Source organism: Lissotriton helveticus, chromosome 10 (genome assembly GCF_964261635.1).
Source record: "Lissotriton helveticus chromosome 10, aLisHel1.1, whole genome shotgun sequence".
Taxonomy (NCBI): domain Eukaryota; kingdom Metazoa; phylum Chordata; class Amphibia; order Caudata; family Salamandridae; genus Lissotriton; species Lissotriton helveticus.
In genome coordinates, this window is record NC_136071.1 from 1,099,465,304 (window position 1) to 1,099,480,704 (window position 15,401).

Below are 15,401 nucleotides of genomic sequence, written 5' to 3' on the forward strand. Positions count from 1 at the left end.
GGGGAACACGCGCCTGCTAACATCAAACAGGCCTGCATCTGGGCCTCAAGCGGGGGAACACACAAATGAGCCTGTCTGCGGGGACAATTACTGCAGCCTCTCCTACTCGCTGTCACTCAACTCTCACATTAAACGGATTTACCCGCGGCTGATAACTCTCTCATTCAACAACATTACACGCGCCTGCTAACATCAACAAGGGCTGTAGCCGGGCTCAGGCGCCGGATCACTACACCAATTACACACGCCTGCTGACATCAACCAGTGCTGCAGCTGGGCCTTCTCCGTCCCTATTCTAATGAAACAAAGAATGTTGTCTACCGCGAGATTTTAAAATAATTTGCCCTTGCCAAATACACACATTACACACATTCTATTTCATACCCGGACAACGTCGGGACGGGTTGCTAGTATATAATAAAACTCTATCCCATATATAAGGCTACACATTACCCTTGACTTGCCTCTTAGCTTACTGTCATCAGGGCAGGAACAAGAATGTTTAAAAACTCTTACCTTTAATAAATCTATTACTAAACCATGATGTGGTAGCTCACTGTCATTTACAGACTACACATTTCCATTAAAATGGCCACAAACCTTCCCATGAAACCGTTTTACTGATAAAAGTATGTAGCATACAAACAATGTGTGGAAAGGGGTTTCAGCAAATATGTAATTTGCATATCCCTAATAAAGTCTTCTGATCTGTTTTTACCCTATTAAAATCTTGGTTTCCATCATACTTCAGAGTTACAAAACATGCTTTTTTAACTACTACAATAAATATTGAAATATTTGTACAATGTTTTGCGTAAGAATAAACCTGGCATCTTGCTGCAGCCTTTTATTTCACTCTGCCTGTATCACAGCACAATTATCGGAAGGTTTACTTTTCTTTCTCTAACTGCAAAGTCAGAAGATTTTTTGCACACCAATTTTCAGGATAAAATAAGCAGCAATTTGTAAGAAGACATAAGCTGACATTTTACCTCTGTCTTTGTAGGTACAGCGCATGTACCATGATAAGAGCAGTATTTAAAGGCATCTTTATTGCTCATTCACTTTCAGAATGAACAGATCACCTGTTCTTTGCCAGATCAAGCCATGCCGGTGGGCCCTAAAAATAGCTCACACTGAATCGCTACAGTGAGTGGGCATAGTGAGTGGGCAAGTAAATTTCTTGAGGCCTGGTCTACACTTGCTGCTTTAAACCTGCTGTCGTACTAGCCCTCTAAAGAAAGAATAATTTCTTACCCCTCTTATTCCAACTGCTGCACCCTCCTCAAGTTACATTCCTTCCACTCCACTACAGTACCTCATCTATATCTCAAAATCTGTTAAAAGCTAGTGAATGTGCATGCCGTCCAAATAATTTCATGGCTTTCGTTATACCCCAGCTTTCTCCCACCATCTTGTATTCACATCCTCCTTAGAATCTCATTAGCACTTGAAACTGTTTACAACTTGCACAATACACTCGACCTCCGTGACATATCAAGGACTGGTCTTTTACGTCCTTTCTCACAATGCTCATTCTCAATCTCCTGATGCTCCGATCCGGTTATCCTCCCTTGTGACGTACCTAGACCTATCTTATTTGTGCACTAGTCCTCCACATTGGAGCTACATTCCCTCTTTCAGCTTTTCCTAACACTTAAATACAGATGACATCTAAAGTGCCTATTAGCTGTTTATGCTGAACATAGGCAAAAACGTTGCCTGACAGACACTGCTGAGGTCCGGAAACTTTACTGACTCAGCCACCAGGATGAAGAACGCCAGTTTCTCAGTGCAGCAGTTATCATCGCTTAAGTCTTCATTTGAAGCCAGGGGCCCAGGAGAAAGTCATGATGTCCACTTTGGTAGTTAGAACATGTTTGATACCATAATTGGCGAGGTCCCGTCCAGCAAGCAGTATGATGGCATGGTCGTGGCCAAATTGCCGAGTGCCATCCATGCATACTGACCAAACTGAGGAGGAAAAGCTTAATCTCATCTACTGTCATTCAGCTCCGATAACCAGATGTGTGTCCTCTCTGGGGGAAAGAAGTGTTATGTCCAGTAGCTGCCACATTCTTCTCTATCTGGGCCACTACCACTTTTGGCGTTCTAGGAGAATTATGAAGGAAATAGAGTTGCTTTTCTCCTTAAGAGCCATTGAGACATTTCTGCTACCAGAAAGTGCACTGAAATGGCACTCAACTAGATTCTTGCAAGGGAAAAGAGAGGCATCTTTTTTTCATACTGGATATTTATGTATCCAATCAATTCCTCCTCCTGCAATAGTTCTGTATGCTTACTTTGACCTAGACTTTCCCAGTTTCTCCATGTCTACTGGATGTGCTCTGTGGACCTTCATGATGGGTAGGTTTCAAATGCCTACTCTGAAGGAGCACGAGAAGTTCCTCAAATTTTGGAGACCAGTGATTCATCTAGGGCTCTTAGTGGGGAACACCCCATCAGTGCTTTGAAGTACTAGTCTGGCTCAAGGCTATCCGTTATCCATTGAGTGGTTCTTCTTGTGCAAAGATCCAGGATCGTGATGGTCCACACAGTTTAACAGATGCCCCTCTTCTATATTTAAACAAAAAGGTACACCCACTCTGTTTGGGCCGTGTTTTTTTGCTTAGTTGTGTCAGCAGCTCCAAAATGCAAGAAGGGTAAGAGGAAATACATTTACTAAATCGGGCTGATCATGCTTTTTAATAAAGACTCATTGACAATGTGAAAAGTATACAGTATATTTTAAAAGGCGATGAAGACATAATAGACCAATTGGAATATATCCAGCAATCACCTATCATTATCATCCATGCTAATATGATAATGCACAGCCATATTGCGACACCACATCAAACTAACTAAATAAGGAACATTTTGGATTTTGGAAGTGTCTGGTGTAAAACCTGTACACATGCTGATAATGTGCACAGATACATGATAGAAAACAAGTATGATAAAATTAAGAAATAAATCATCTTTAAAAGTTAAAATGTGATGTATATGTACTAGAATTGGTACACATGTATTCGTTAGTGCACAGGGCGCACAAATATACCTAAAACTGCCAATAAATATAAACATATAGCAGAGTGGCTTAATTATATAGACTAGTACACAATCTAAAAGAGAAAACACACTTGAAGGAAGAGAAGGGTAAATATCCAACAGATGAAGTTCCAGAAGCACTCAAGGATGCACGTACACATATGAGATGAATACAAGCACGCTCACAATATCTAGTATGAATAACCTCCAAGCGTTGAAATAGCAAAATAATAGATTCCAGAAAAAGCGGTCATTTAGAGAAAGGTAGGAACTCTTAAAGCGGTTGCCCAATAAATATTAAATAATGCACTACATGGACTGAAAACACGCGCACTCATATGAAGTTCTTGAACACAGCTAAAAAAGTAGCTCCAAAAACAGGAGCAGTGAATGGAGACAAATACTTTGTCCATGCTCTAGAGGAGAGTCAAGAATAAGAAGAGTCCTTATGCATGCCTGCCACGACAAACGACAATGACGCTGAAGCAGCGACGCTGAAGCAAACAAATGGTAAGCCCTGGGTGGACTGTAAGTTCACAGATTGTAAAGAACATGTCTCAAAGCGACCGTGCATGCGCGGTCTAGCAGAGACCTAAAAATTATTAGACTGTGGCACCAGCATTGTAAAGCAAGGCACTTGTTTTTCAACATCGAAGTGAAAACAGAGTGCAAGGATTGAAAAGAAAAATTATTTTGTACAGTGGAATTTAGTTTTTTCTTTTTAAATGGTCTAGAATCTGCAAAGACAAGCATGCACTGTTATTTGAACCAGTAGATAGTCTGCCCGTCACCAGTATACTAATTGAAGTCTCATGACTGCCTTGCACCAGGGGCATTTCATCACCTCTGTTTGATGCAATATTGATGAAAACATTTGATTTGGATAATGGTATTGACCCTATGATTGCTTGGTATATGGCACACCAGTCAAACTATATTTTAGATCGGTGCAGCTCTTCTTTGCTTTGGTTGGTTTAATTACCTCAGATGAAAAACCAGGAGACGATGGATTACCACACGGCTATCTGTTTTTCACCATAACTGAGGGTGTGAAGCCCATGTGCCTTGTCTGGAATGTAACGACGGATACCATTAATTAAGCTCCGTTTTTCATTCCTGTCGAAAGTTTGATCCCCAACAATATATTTGAGTATATACATGAAACAAATGAGGATCACATCCACCGCATAGGTGAAGACACGGTGGATTAAATCAGATAATTTGTAAACCTTTAAGTTGATTGGGAAGGACTGATTATATAAACATCTTCCTCTTTGATACAAAACTGACAGTGTATTTTAAAATTTTAACCTGTTGAGCGAGAGACAAGTTCTATATACGTCCTGATGATGGTGGTACCCCAATAATTTACGACCACCGAAACGCATCGACGCCTGTACTTCTATATTGGGTTATATCCAGGAACAGCCATGTGGCTAATACAACTAATAAGTGAATAGACTGATGGTGTTTATACATTTGATTCCAGTTGGGAATAACCTTTTTCTGATGAATTTAAGCATTTCACATATATTTCTTTGTCTCTCGTGATGGTTTTAATGCTTTTTAAATGTGTGAATTCATGTATTTTTGAATTGTTATTTTTAATTACTTTTAATAAATTCTAATTGTGCTATAGATGTGAGCTCTTTATCTTTGTGCAATACGTGGTTGCTTTTTTGGTTCAGATTTGTGTTTCTATCCAAGTAGGTATGTATGTATGTGTGATATAACAGTATATATTGAGTGATATTGTGGTTGTATGTGTATGTCCAAGAGAGTTCTTTCTTTTTACTTCTTTGCTTTGTGTCTTCTTGTATTTTTCCCCTGCACAAACCTGGGCTATTCTACTTATTACCATTGTTTAGTGTGGCTACTTTGATTCTTGGTTTTGGGAGTCACTTTAGTCTTCCCAGAGCCTTCATTAAAAACATGAAGGAGCGGTGTGAAGACCGGTAGTTTGTCTCTGCTTGTTGAAGGACAACCGGAGTGTTAAGAGTGGGAAACGTCTAACCAAAGGGCTACAAAGACAAAATAGCAACTTAAAACTCTGCAGATTCATTACTTGCAGCTAAACCAGTGACCTGAGTGATCTTGGGGCATTACAAACTTTTGGGAAGAAATGTTGAGTAAATAGTAGGCTGTCCCAGAGCTGTTCCATTTGTGTTTTTTCTTTAAGTAATGAAATGTATTCAGAGGACCAGTATAACTGATATTTTTCTGTTTTGCCAGGCATGGTCGAGTATAGTCTATCAGCTGATTCCTAATGTACAGCAACTTGAGACGAACCTGAGGAATTTTGCACAGATTATAGAGGCGGATGAGGTACTCCTGTTTGAAAGAGCAACATTTCTTGTGAGTACTCTAGAGCCCTTTGATTCATATACACCGTGCTGTAAAAGGAATGACTTTGTCATGTGTTGTTCCAAGAGTCCCACAGTAAAAAGAACTTTATGTCTAGACTGCTTATTTATTTCATATCTGTATAACAACTACTTCATTTTTAACATTCAATTATTTTCGTTTATATAATTGTGCATCTGTGAACAAAACCTTTTTTTTTCTCTTGAGTCTTTTTCTTACTTACTCTTCAATAAGCTCTCAGTTTTTACAAACAGACGTTTTGTATTTGTTCTGTTATTTGACTTTTCTTCTTCTGATTGAACATTATAAGTTACAGAAGCTGCTTATGTTTTAATTTTTAACTTTCTGAACTAAAGTAGAACCCTCAACACACGTTGTGAATTTTGATTTTAATCGAAGTGTAGGAAACCGTTTTTTTTTTTTTTGCAGTACCACCAATTTTACCTTGTACCTGATGCAACTTTGACTGAAAGTGTACCAGGTTCCTGCTTACCAGGTCCCCAGTACCAGTTCATTCCCTAAAAACTGTACAATTGCACCCCCAATTGGCAACACCTTTAGCACTCTCTGGAAGTCCCTAGTAAATGGTACCCCTGGTACCTAGGGCCTGAGGTACTAAAGAGGGATCCTAAGCGCTGCAGCACAAATTGTGCCACCCTAAGAGACCCCTCGCCAAAGCTTATTCAAGACTGCCATTGCAGGCTGTGTGTTTTGGTGCAGACATAAGTGAAAACACAGCATAACACTCATCCCTGTGTGCCATGTCCCCACCACCATATGTACTATTTGCAAGTCATCACTACAGCAGGTCTTACAGCCCTGAGGCAGGGTGCATTATATTACATGTGGGGACGTATCCTCATGAGCAGATATGCCCCTGTGCTGATCAGTTTACTGGCAGTACAAATGATCAGGGAAGCAATTTTAAAAACATTACCTGGACACTGGTGAAAAAGTGTTCCCCAGCTACATGATGGCTTCACTGAAAATTAGAATGTTTGGTGCAAAACATCTTGTGTTAATAAAACCCACACTGATTCCAGTGTTGGATTTATTGATACTTGCACCCAAAGGGCACCTTAGAGATGCCGCCTGAAAACCTACCAGCCTCTGGTTTGTTGACTGACTGGTATCTAGTCAGCCTGCCATAAAAGATGAGTTTCTGTTCCAAGGGGGAGGGGCTTTGCTCTCAGGAGGTCAGTAACCAAGCCTGCTCGGGAAGAGGGTGTTCACACCCCTCCCCAGCGGATGGCCTGCTGATTAGCATTCCAAGGCTGGTGAACTTTGCAGGAGAGGAAGCTGACTTCCTTTATCCAGAGCTCTTTGGCACCTGGACATGTGGGGAAATTAGCTAGTCTAGTAGATTTGCCCACCCCAGGCTAGTACCACCCCTAAGGTTTGGTTTGGTTTGTGCATTTGTAAAGCACACGAATGCCCATGGTTGTCTAGGCGCTGATGTCAGAGAGTCAAGTAGGTGCCGGTGTCACTGTAGATGAAATGTTAATTAGCGAAGAGCCAAGAATATAGCACCTTCATGAAAGATAGCAGCGTAGGGCTATTCTGTATGCTGACCGGGAGCAAGTTCCATGTCTTGACTGTCCGTAACAGAAAGCTACTTCCGCCCCAGTGAACTTTCTTGAACCTAGGCATTTGTAGAAGTTTACTATGTGCAGATCCTAGACTTCTGGAAGGCATGTGCCAGTTCAAATGTGTCTTCAGGAATTGGGGACCGGCACTGTATAGTGCTTTGAACGCTATGCATTGGGATTTAAACGTGATCCTCTTATCCACTGGGAGCCAGTGCAGGGCTTTTAGACAATGGGAGACAGGCTGGGACCTAGGATTATCCAATAGTAATCTAGCTGCAGCATTTCGAAGATGCTGCAACCTCTGTAGATGCTGTGATTGGATACCCATGTATAAAGCATTACCATAGTCCAGTCTGGGCAAGGCTAATGCTGTAACCAGTGTTTGTAGGGAATTTGGCGGGATAAACAGGCCCATTTTCCTGATTATTTTTAGGATGCCTAAAATGGTTAAAGTAAGGGTACTGATCTGATTTTTGAATGTCAGTTTGTCATAAAAAATGAACCCTAGGTTTCTAACCTTTTGCACAGGAACTGGGAAATCGCCCACGCTGTAGAGCCACCATGTGGCTGACTAGAAGGATGTGTTAGAACCAAGCAACAGAACCTCTATCTTTACAGTGTTCAATTTTAGGCCCTTAAACCACATCCATAGGTTTACCTGCGTCATGCAGCTATAAAGACAATTGGCTGTTTCTTCAATGTTATTTGAGATGGACACCACTAACTGGGTGTCGTCAGCGAATGCGACCACTGAGAAACCGAACTGTCTAATGATAGTCGCCAGTGGGGTGTTCTATACATTAAAAAGTGTGCAGCTCAGGGACAAGCCCTGTGGCACACAGCGTTCAGGTAAGGTATTTTTCTATGTGTTTTTAATATTTTGTCCCCGAATCCCCCGCCCTTCCCACCTCCCTCATCTGGCCCGCTCCACCACTTTGACAGGGGACGGGACGCTACTGCACTGAACCCAGGAGTGTTTGGTATCAAAGAGCTCCTTGTAATAAACCTACACTGAGGCCAGTGTGAGATTTATTAAAATGTGTACTCAGAGAAACCTACCAACCCTGGTGTGGGCACTCGCTGGCTTTAAGCAGTCTGCCACACACAAACATTTCTGGCACCTGGGTGGAGAGCCTCTGCTCTCTGTTACCAGAAATCTTGCACATCTTGGGTTCCTCCCCATTTCTGGGCAAAGTCCAGCCCAACACCGAATCCAAGAACAACAACACCCCCTACAGAACGAGGTCACCTGGCCATATGACCAAATTGTGTGGATTAAGTCCCCTGGTTGCATCGAGTAACAGAAGCACAGCCTCACCCACATGTAGTAAACCCTGTGCAGATATTTTCACTGTATGAGACAAAACTGTGGCAATTGACATTTCGCTGGGGATGGATAGGCCTCCATCCAGTCCTAATAGGTGAGAGGCCCCAACCCAAGCCTTCTCTTTTTCTTGCAAGATAGAGTGGTCTGATTCACAGTTTGGCTCTTCTATTTTACTAGTGCATATAGAATTGTATAGAGTATTGTAGAATATTACATCTTGAACCCTGACTCACTACACAGTGACATAGTTCATTTGCTGTATACTCTTCCTATTCATCTAGTTGGTCTGAGCAGCTTTTTAAGATTTAGCGTAAAAGAAGACATCTTAAGCTATTTGGAGAGGGTCCTATCTACCTTCTTTCTTATCGTCTTTCCTCACTGGCTTTACGAGGCAAAGTTGAGCGACTCGAACAGTGTGAATATTGTTCCTTAAAACTCGATCTATCCTTTGGAGTTGCAATAAGACCAGGTCCTTGGTCCAGGACGTCTTTCTGCTGGATGCTCTCTGCTGACAATGATGCTGTTTATAGTTCTTTCCTGAATAACCCTGATTGAGATTCTTCAGGAAGTTGCCTCATGAATCCAAGAGTTGAAAGTTTTTATGGATTAGTTAGCAGGGAGGAGCCTGTGCAATATCTGGGAGAAATGATGCTTGAGCTAGAACATCCTCCTCTTCCTGAGTTGAGCACTTGCTAACAAGTCTAAGCTCAAACCAGAAGACTAATTTATTCTGCTTGTCCTAGTTGCAGCCTCCTCTCTTTTTCTTCTCGCTTTGTCTGTATCAGTGTTCTGCCGCTATATACATCACATGCTGTAGAAAATGTGTTTATTTCTTTGTATTTGGCTCTCCATGGGACAACAGGGCTGGATGTCTCACCACTTCCAAGCATATTTGCATCTGGGGATGGGTCTGTTGGCTCAAGTGATGTATGTACTGCTACAATCTTGAGAGCTTGAGTTTGGAACCTCCGTATGTTTTCTGATGCAGTGTTATTTCCAAAACATCATTGATTACATTATCCATCTGCTAAAAAGCAAGATTTGGATCAGTGGTTTGGGGTCTATTCTCTACACATCTGAGCATGCAGAATTTGCTTGTCATGGATTAGGATCAATTCTGTCTCTGATTAGTAATTTCCTCTGTTGTATTTTTTATACATAATCTGCCAAGATTTTGAGTGGCCCTAATTAAGACTCTCCTCTGAGCTCTACACCTTCAGTTTTACTAGTTTGACGCTTCCCTCCAGGCATTCAGCCAGACATTGTCTTCTTGAGGTGACTCATCAGCACTCTTAAATACTTTAGTTTTAGCTAAATTGGGGTAGAGATTTTGTCCACTCCTTAATCTAACAAAATCTGTAATGAGTCTTTAGTGTTGTGAAGATCACATCATTATATTTTTGTTACCATCATCTCAAAGTGTTAACCTTTGTTTCCTCTGTCAGGATATAGTATCAGTAGTTCAGATTACCTGGTCTCCTGCTCCTTAAATCCTGAGTCCACTGCCTGATTAGTGTTTCACTCCTGCAGGGGGAGCTTTCAACATTCTCTGTCTGCAGTAGGATCTCACTACTCCACCCAACATAGTCAGAAGTTAGCTTGCATGGAAACAGTCTGGGCGCCATACTGTGTAAGCAATAGCATGAAAGGAGAATGAAGAATGATTTTGGCAGGTTTGAGTCTCTCTTCAGAGAGTCTGCCTCTCTCCAGAACCTTTCCAAGAATATGCCAGAAGGTGTGGTGCCTCACAGCTCTCTTAAGCAATCACCGTACTTGCCACAAGTTTCAGGAACTCCACATTCCCATGTTAAGTAGTGGCTGAGGTCTCCGAACCCCAGCAATCTCGTAAATCAGAAAACGAGTCAAAGGGAGAGTAGTACTTTTCCGCTCAAAAGTTGAGAATAAAATGAGGATTGCAGTGTACCATTTCAAGGAGGTTAAATTGGCTTTCTGTTTGTTTCCGCTTAAGGTAGCTGGTGGACATCCAACGTTTAATCGTTTGAAAGCACACTTTCTTACATTGGAACACTGCATCGAAGGGACATTGAAGTAAAGTTGTTCTACTGGTAGAACTGCAATCCCCTTCCCGGCTATATGCTTTCCTTATTTTTAGGAGCTGTGCGAGTGCCAACCATAAGGAGTAAACAACACTGGTCTCCATTTTACTCTGTGGTATGCTCTGTAATGTTATATAACAGGAGATGGGGTCTCATTCTCTCAGTCAGCAAGGCAGAGTTTAAGTCAACCAAAAAGCTTTGGCATACCAATGGGCATGTCTCCCTTCCCCCAAAGGATTTCTCAGTGATGTTGCCTTAAAAATCTACCTGTTCTAACTGGGGGTCTCTAGTTGGCAGTGGCATGCTCCATGTCCAAGTAGGGAGCCTTCCTTCTAGTCAGGATAAGGGGATTACATGCTTAAGATAAACCCTGCTTAACCCCTTGGTAGCTTGCCACAAACAAACAGGTTTGTCCCAGAAGCAACGTGTAAAGTAGTTGTACAAAATACACACAGTAACACAGTAAAGAGACTTCAAAATGAACACCACACCGGTTTAGAAGAATAGCCAATATTTACCTAAACAAAACCAAACCAAAATGACAAAAACCTAACATACACAAGCAAAGATATGAATTTTCAAAGAATATCCCAAAAATACAGTTCATTGAAGTCGATAGCTCCAACAGGCGTTATCACGGAGTCATGGCCAACAAATCTAACAGTTCAGTCCGATCTCGATGGAGTCAAGGGCCGGCTACGGTATCTGGGAAGACCTGCAAACAGTACCTTGGAAATTGAAGAGGCCTGGAGGACCTTGCGGTGATGTGCAACGTCACTGGTGTAGGTGCCACAGGTCGGTGTAGAAGTCAGTGACTCCTCGGAGTCACACTTGTTGAAGATTGAACTCTGTGAGGTCGAAGTTGGGAGCGCTGACGGCGGCGGTGCCTGGGCTATGGTGTTGTCGCGGGTGGTGCGTTGTGCACTTCACGATACGGTGTCCGTGGCTTCGGTGCAGGCAGCGGTCATGGCGTTGGTGTGGAGCGCTGTTGCGGCAGCCTGAGGCTGCGGTGTTTGGGCCGGTGCGTAAAGGCGGTGACCATGTCTGCGGTGAAAATAGGGGCGTTGGTGCTTAGGTGGTGGTGAGGCCAGCATTGTGGTGCTGTCGGTGTGGCAAGGCGGTGCCCACAGTGTTGGTGCAATCTGCTGCGTCGAGTTCAGCGAGATGCGACGTAGGCGGTGAGACCAGGGCTGCCGTGTTGTCAAGGTCGGTGCTGCGCTCATTCAGCGAGTGGTGATCACGGCGTCTGTGCACGCAGCAGTGTTGGTGGCAGTGTTTGAGTTTCTTGCAGTTACAGCTCAGCAAACCCCTACAGTGGCCCAGAACTGGGATTGGCACCACTTGGTAGGTTCAGGATTCCCTGCAACGGAGTCTAGGTGCTGTAGGTGAAGCCTTTGTGCCCCTGAGACTTCTTAACAGGATGCAAGCTCTACTTCAAGCCCTTGGAGAACCTTCTCAAGCAGGATACAGCAAATTAAAAGTCCAGTCCTCTCCACTCCCCATAGACCGAAGAAGCAACTGTATTCCAACCCAGCAAAGCAGCACACAAGGCAGCAAGGCAGAGTCTAAATGAACCTAAAAACATTGACACACCAATAGGTATGTCCCCCCCCCGCCTGTTCACCCCGCCGAACTCCTCCTGGCAGCTCGTCCTCTTGGCAGGGTCATCTTAGTCTAGAAGTGTTCTAAAATACTCGGGTCAGAGCCCCAATACTTATCACTTTCAGCCTTTGAAGTATGAGGGCATTAAAGAAAGTCTCTCTTGCTAAGTAGAAGCAGTTCTGTCCTGCCTGGCCTGGCCATTCGACAAGGGGTGGGGACAGCATTGTGAAAGGCAAACACCGCCCTATTCAGGTGTCAATGACAACTCCTCCCACCACTCTAACTCAGGAAGACGCATCAGCCTGGTGATGGACTATCAGGATATGCAGGGCACACCTCCGCTCCCTTTTGTGTGACTGTCTAGAGTGAATGCACAAACAGGACCCTGTCACTCTAACCCGGTCATTGATTCCATAAGCAGGCAGAGGGACAGAACGTTAAAGCAAGAAAATGCCCACTTTCTAAAAGTTCCTCAGTCACTTACTCTCCATTCATTTAAAGGAGAAAAAAACACACTATTTTCTGTTGGTGGTTGGGTTATTTATTTTACCCAAAATCTTTCCAAATTTATTCGTATATAGTAAAAGTGGCAACTGTTCTCCACAGATTTACACACAAAATTTACCAACAAACATTTACGAATACATACACTACTTCATACATATAGCAATAATCAGTGAAACAAAATAAATTCGCATAATCAATGAAACAAATAAATTTGCTAATTTTTACACACAATATTCACAATCACTGTGAATAATCCAATGTGGAACGCAAGAAATGTTTTTCGCAAGACAAATCAATTGCACTGGGGCCTGGGTCACCATACACCTTCCTTTCAATTCCCGATAGATGTGTCTTCACCTCATCCTCTCATTATCTCGGCCTCGTAGCCGAGATAGTGAGAGGATGAGGTGAAGACACGTCTACAGGCCCCATTGCAATAGGCGGAAGAATAAAACAGACGCCTTAAGGTCACAACGAAGAAGTTGTATTTGAGCCTGGCATTACTAAAAAGACAGACTCATTGTGTATACAAACCGGACACAGCGGTCTAGAAAGCCCGACTAAAATAACGCTTTACCACATTGGCAGATACACCCAAATGTGGATAAGTAAGATGCCCTGATGAGAGCACACTAAGGCAACTGTGTGTCTCGAAACGCGTCGGCACAGCGAGAATTCCGCTGAGTTGTACTAGGAATATGATTACTGATAATAAGAATATCTTGGAGAATGAATTGAATACAAACAAGATATGAGAATATTGTGCAAACAAACGCAGACTTGCAGTGCAATTGATTTGTCTTTGCGAAAAACATTTCTTGCGTTCCACATTGGATTATTGACCGTGATTGTGAATATTGTGTGTAAAAATTTGCGAATTTATTTGTTTCATTGATTATGCGAATTTATTTTGTTTCACTGATTATTGCTATATATATGAAGTAGTGTATGTATTTGTAAATGTTTGTTGGTAAATTTTGTGTGTAAATCTGTGGAGAACAGTTGCCCCTTTTACTATGTACGAATAAATTTGGAAAGATTTTGGGTAAAATAAATAACCCAACCACCTACAGAAAATAGTGTGTTTTTTTCTCCTCTAAATGAATGGAGAGTAAGTGACTTAGGAACCTAGGTTATTGTTGTTGTTGAGTTTAAACGGGTCCTCCCTGGTTACGGTCCTGTGGACCCACCCCCTTTTGTTGTTGCACTTTCTAAAAGTGGCTTTTTCTTCCACACCACTTAAAAATCACCATCTCTAAAATATGTATTTTCAAATCCTGAGCTCAGGAGTCCAAACTTCAAATCTCTAGCAGTTCCCAATTGAAAGTTACACTTGTAAAAGGTTACAAGGCAGCTCCTAAGATTGCCTAAGCCTATGGGAGAGCTAGTCCTTACAGTAGTGAACAAGCATTTGCAATGCAATAGGTCTCGGAGTTACGCGAGTTTAAGCTATTGGCATTGTAAATTACAATGCCTTTTATTTATGTTTTTAAAAAGAAAACAAAAATAAAAGGCATTGTTATTTGCAATTCCAATAGCTCAAACTCGTGTCAAATTAAGACCTATTGCATTGTAAATGCTTGTTTAATGCACTGGGCGACTTGAGACCGTTATTTCCTTCAGCTGCCTTCTAAAACTAGCAACATTAAGCAGTGATTCATGCGCTGTAAGATATCTGTATGTAACCTGCATGTTACAGGCTCGCCTCACAGCACGGCTGACTCAGCTTTCATCTTTTCACAGTAGACCACAATGAATACGGTCTCATTTGCTAATAATTACACTTTTTAAGCACCAATGTACACATCCTTTTGTGATGTGCACTGTATAAACAATCACTATAGAAGTGAGCAAAATATTCTCTCACTGTTATTTACATGACATCATGTTAACCCCCTTCCTTCAGTTCCTGCCCATAATTCTGTTACGTACAGACGCATTATTTAATATTGCCTGTAATATGAACTGCTTTCCAGAATAATGACATTACTGCCTGCTTCACAATAAAATATACCATCTGTCCTACATTTTACAAGCCATGCGGTACAGCATCGGTTATGCTGTACAGCATGGCTTGAACCCTTTGCAGAACCAATAGTACCCATAGACGAGGCCTATTGTCTTTGACAATGCTTCCTTAAGCATGTCGTCACTGGGACATGTAGATCTTTAATAAAATTCCACATCCTTTCTGTGCAGGTGAAAGCCATACCATTTTTCTTTTTTCTACGCTACCATTAGCGATACATGCATTAAGCATCTTGACTTTGACAACATTTAACTTCCGATGTTTGTGCTACCCATAGAATGAGTAAATAAAAACACAAATATGTAAAAATGTGGTTGACAGGATGCGGCATGTTAGACGAGGGGGCAATGCAGGCTGCCAGTTAGTAATCTACATCAGGAAAATAAATGTTAACAATTGATTTGTAAACAGTAGTGCACAGAATGGAACTGTAAGGGAGCTGTTGAAAAACAATATTTTGGCTTTTTTCACTTTTTAAAGTTTTAGATGGCACGAACTCAACCCAAAAGCATTGTGGCGATTTACATGACCACTTTCCACAAGGTCATACTCATGTTGCTTTCCGCACTGAGAGATTAAGTAATTTGCCCAGAATCACAGGATGTTGTAACGACTCCAGGAATAGAACCTTGTTCTCCACCTCCAAAGAAAGCATAATCGGATGTTAGGTGCAGCTCATCCTCTGGGTTGATGAGGATTCCCTAATTTTATTATGTATGTTACATTACACTGACTGGACGAAGGTCTGTTATCGCGGCAGTTGCTCACCTGACTCAGGACTCCTGAGCTGATGCACTGGGTCAGCATTAATGCAGCGGCCTATGGCTGCACCGGGTCCCATGGGTTGGAAGACTCCATCAGTAAACATACAGAGA

At 42.2% G+C, this 15,401-nt stretch overlaps 1 protein-coding gene across 3 annotated transcripts in view; it reads left to right on the forward strand.

The window, feature by feature from the left end:
* LOC144784802 (ras-related GTP-binding protein A) overlaps positions 1 to 15,401 on the forward strand; it is a 120,194-nt gene that overhangs the window by 60,786 nt on the left and 44,007 nt on the right. For all 3 annotated transcript variants that reach the window (XM_078663845.1, XM_078663846.1, XM_078663844.1), the window contains exon 7: positions 5,284 to 5,406. In XM_078663845.1, the coding sequence (XP_078519971.1) occupies positions 5,284 to 5,406 (123 nt within the window). The remainder of the gene's footprint in view (positions 1 to 5,283; positions 5,407 to 15,401) is intronic.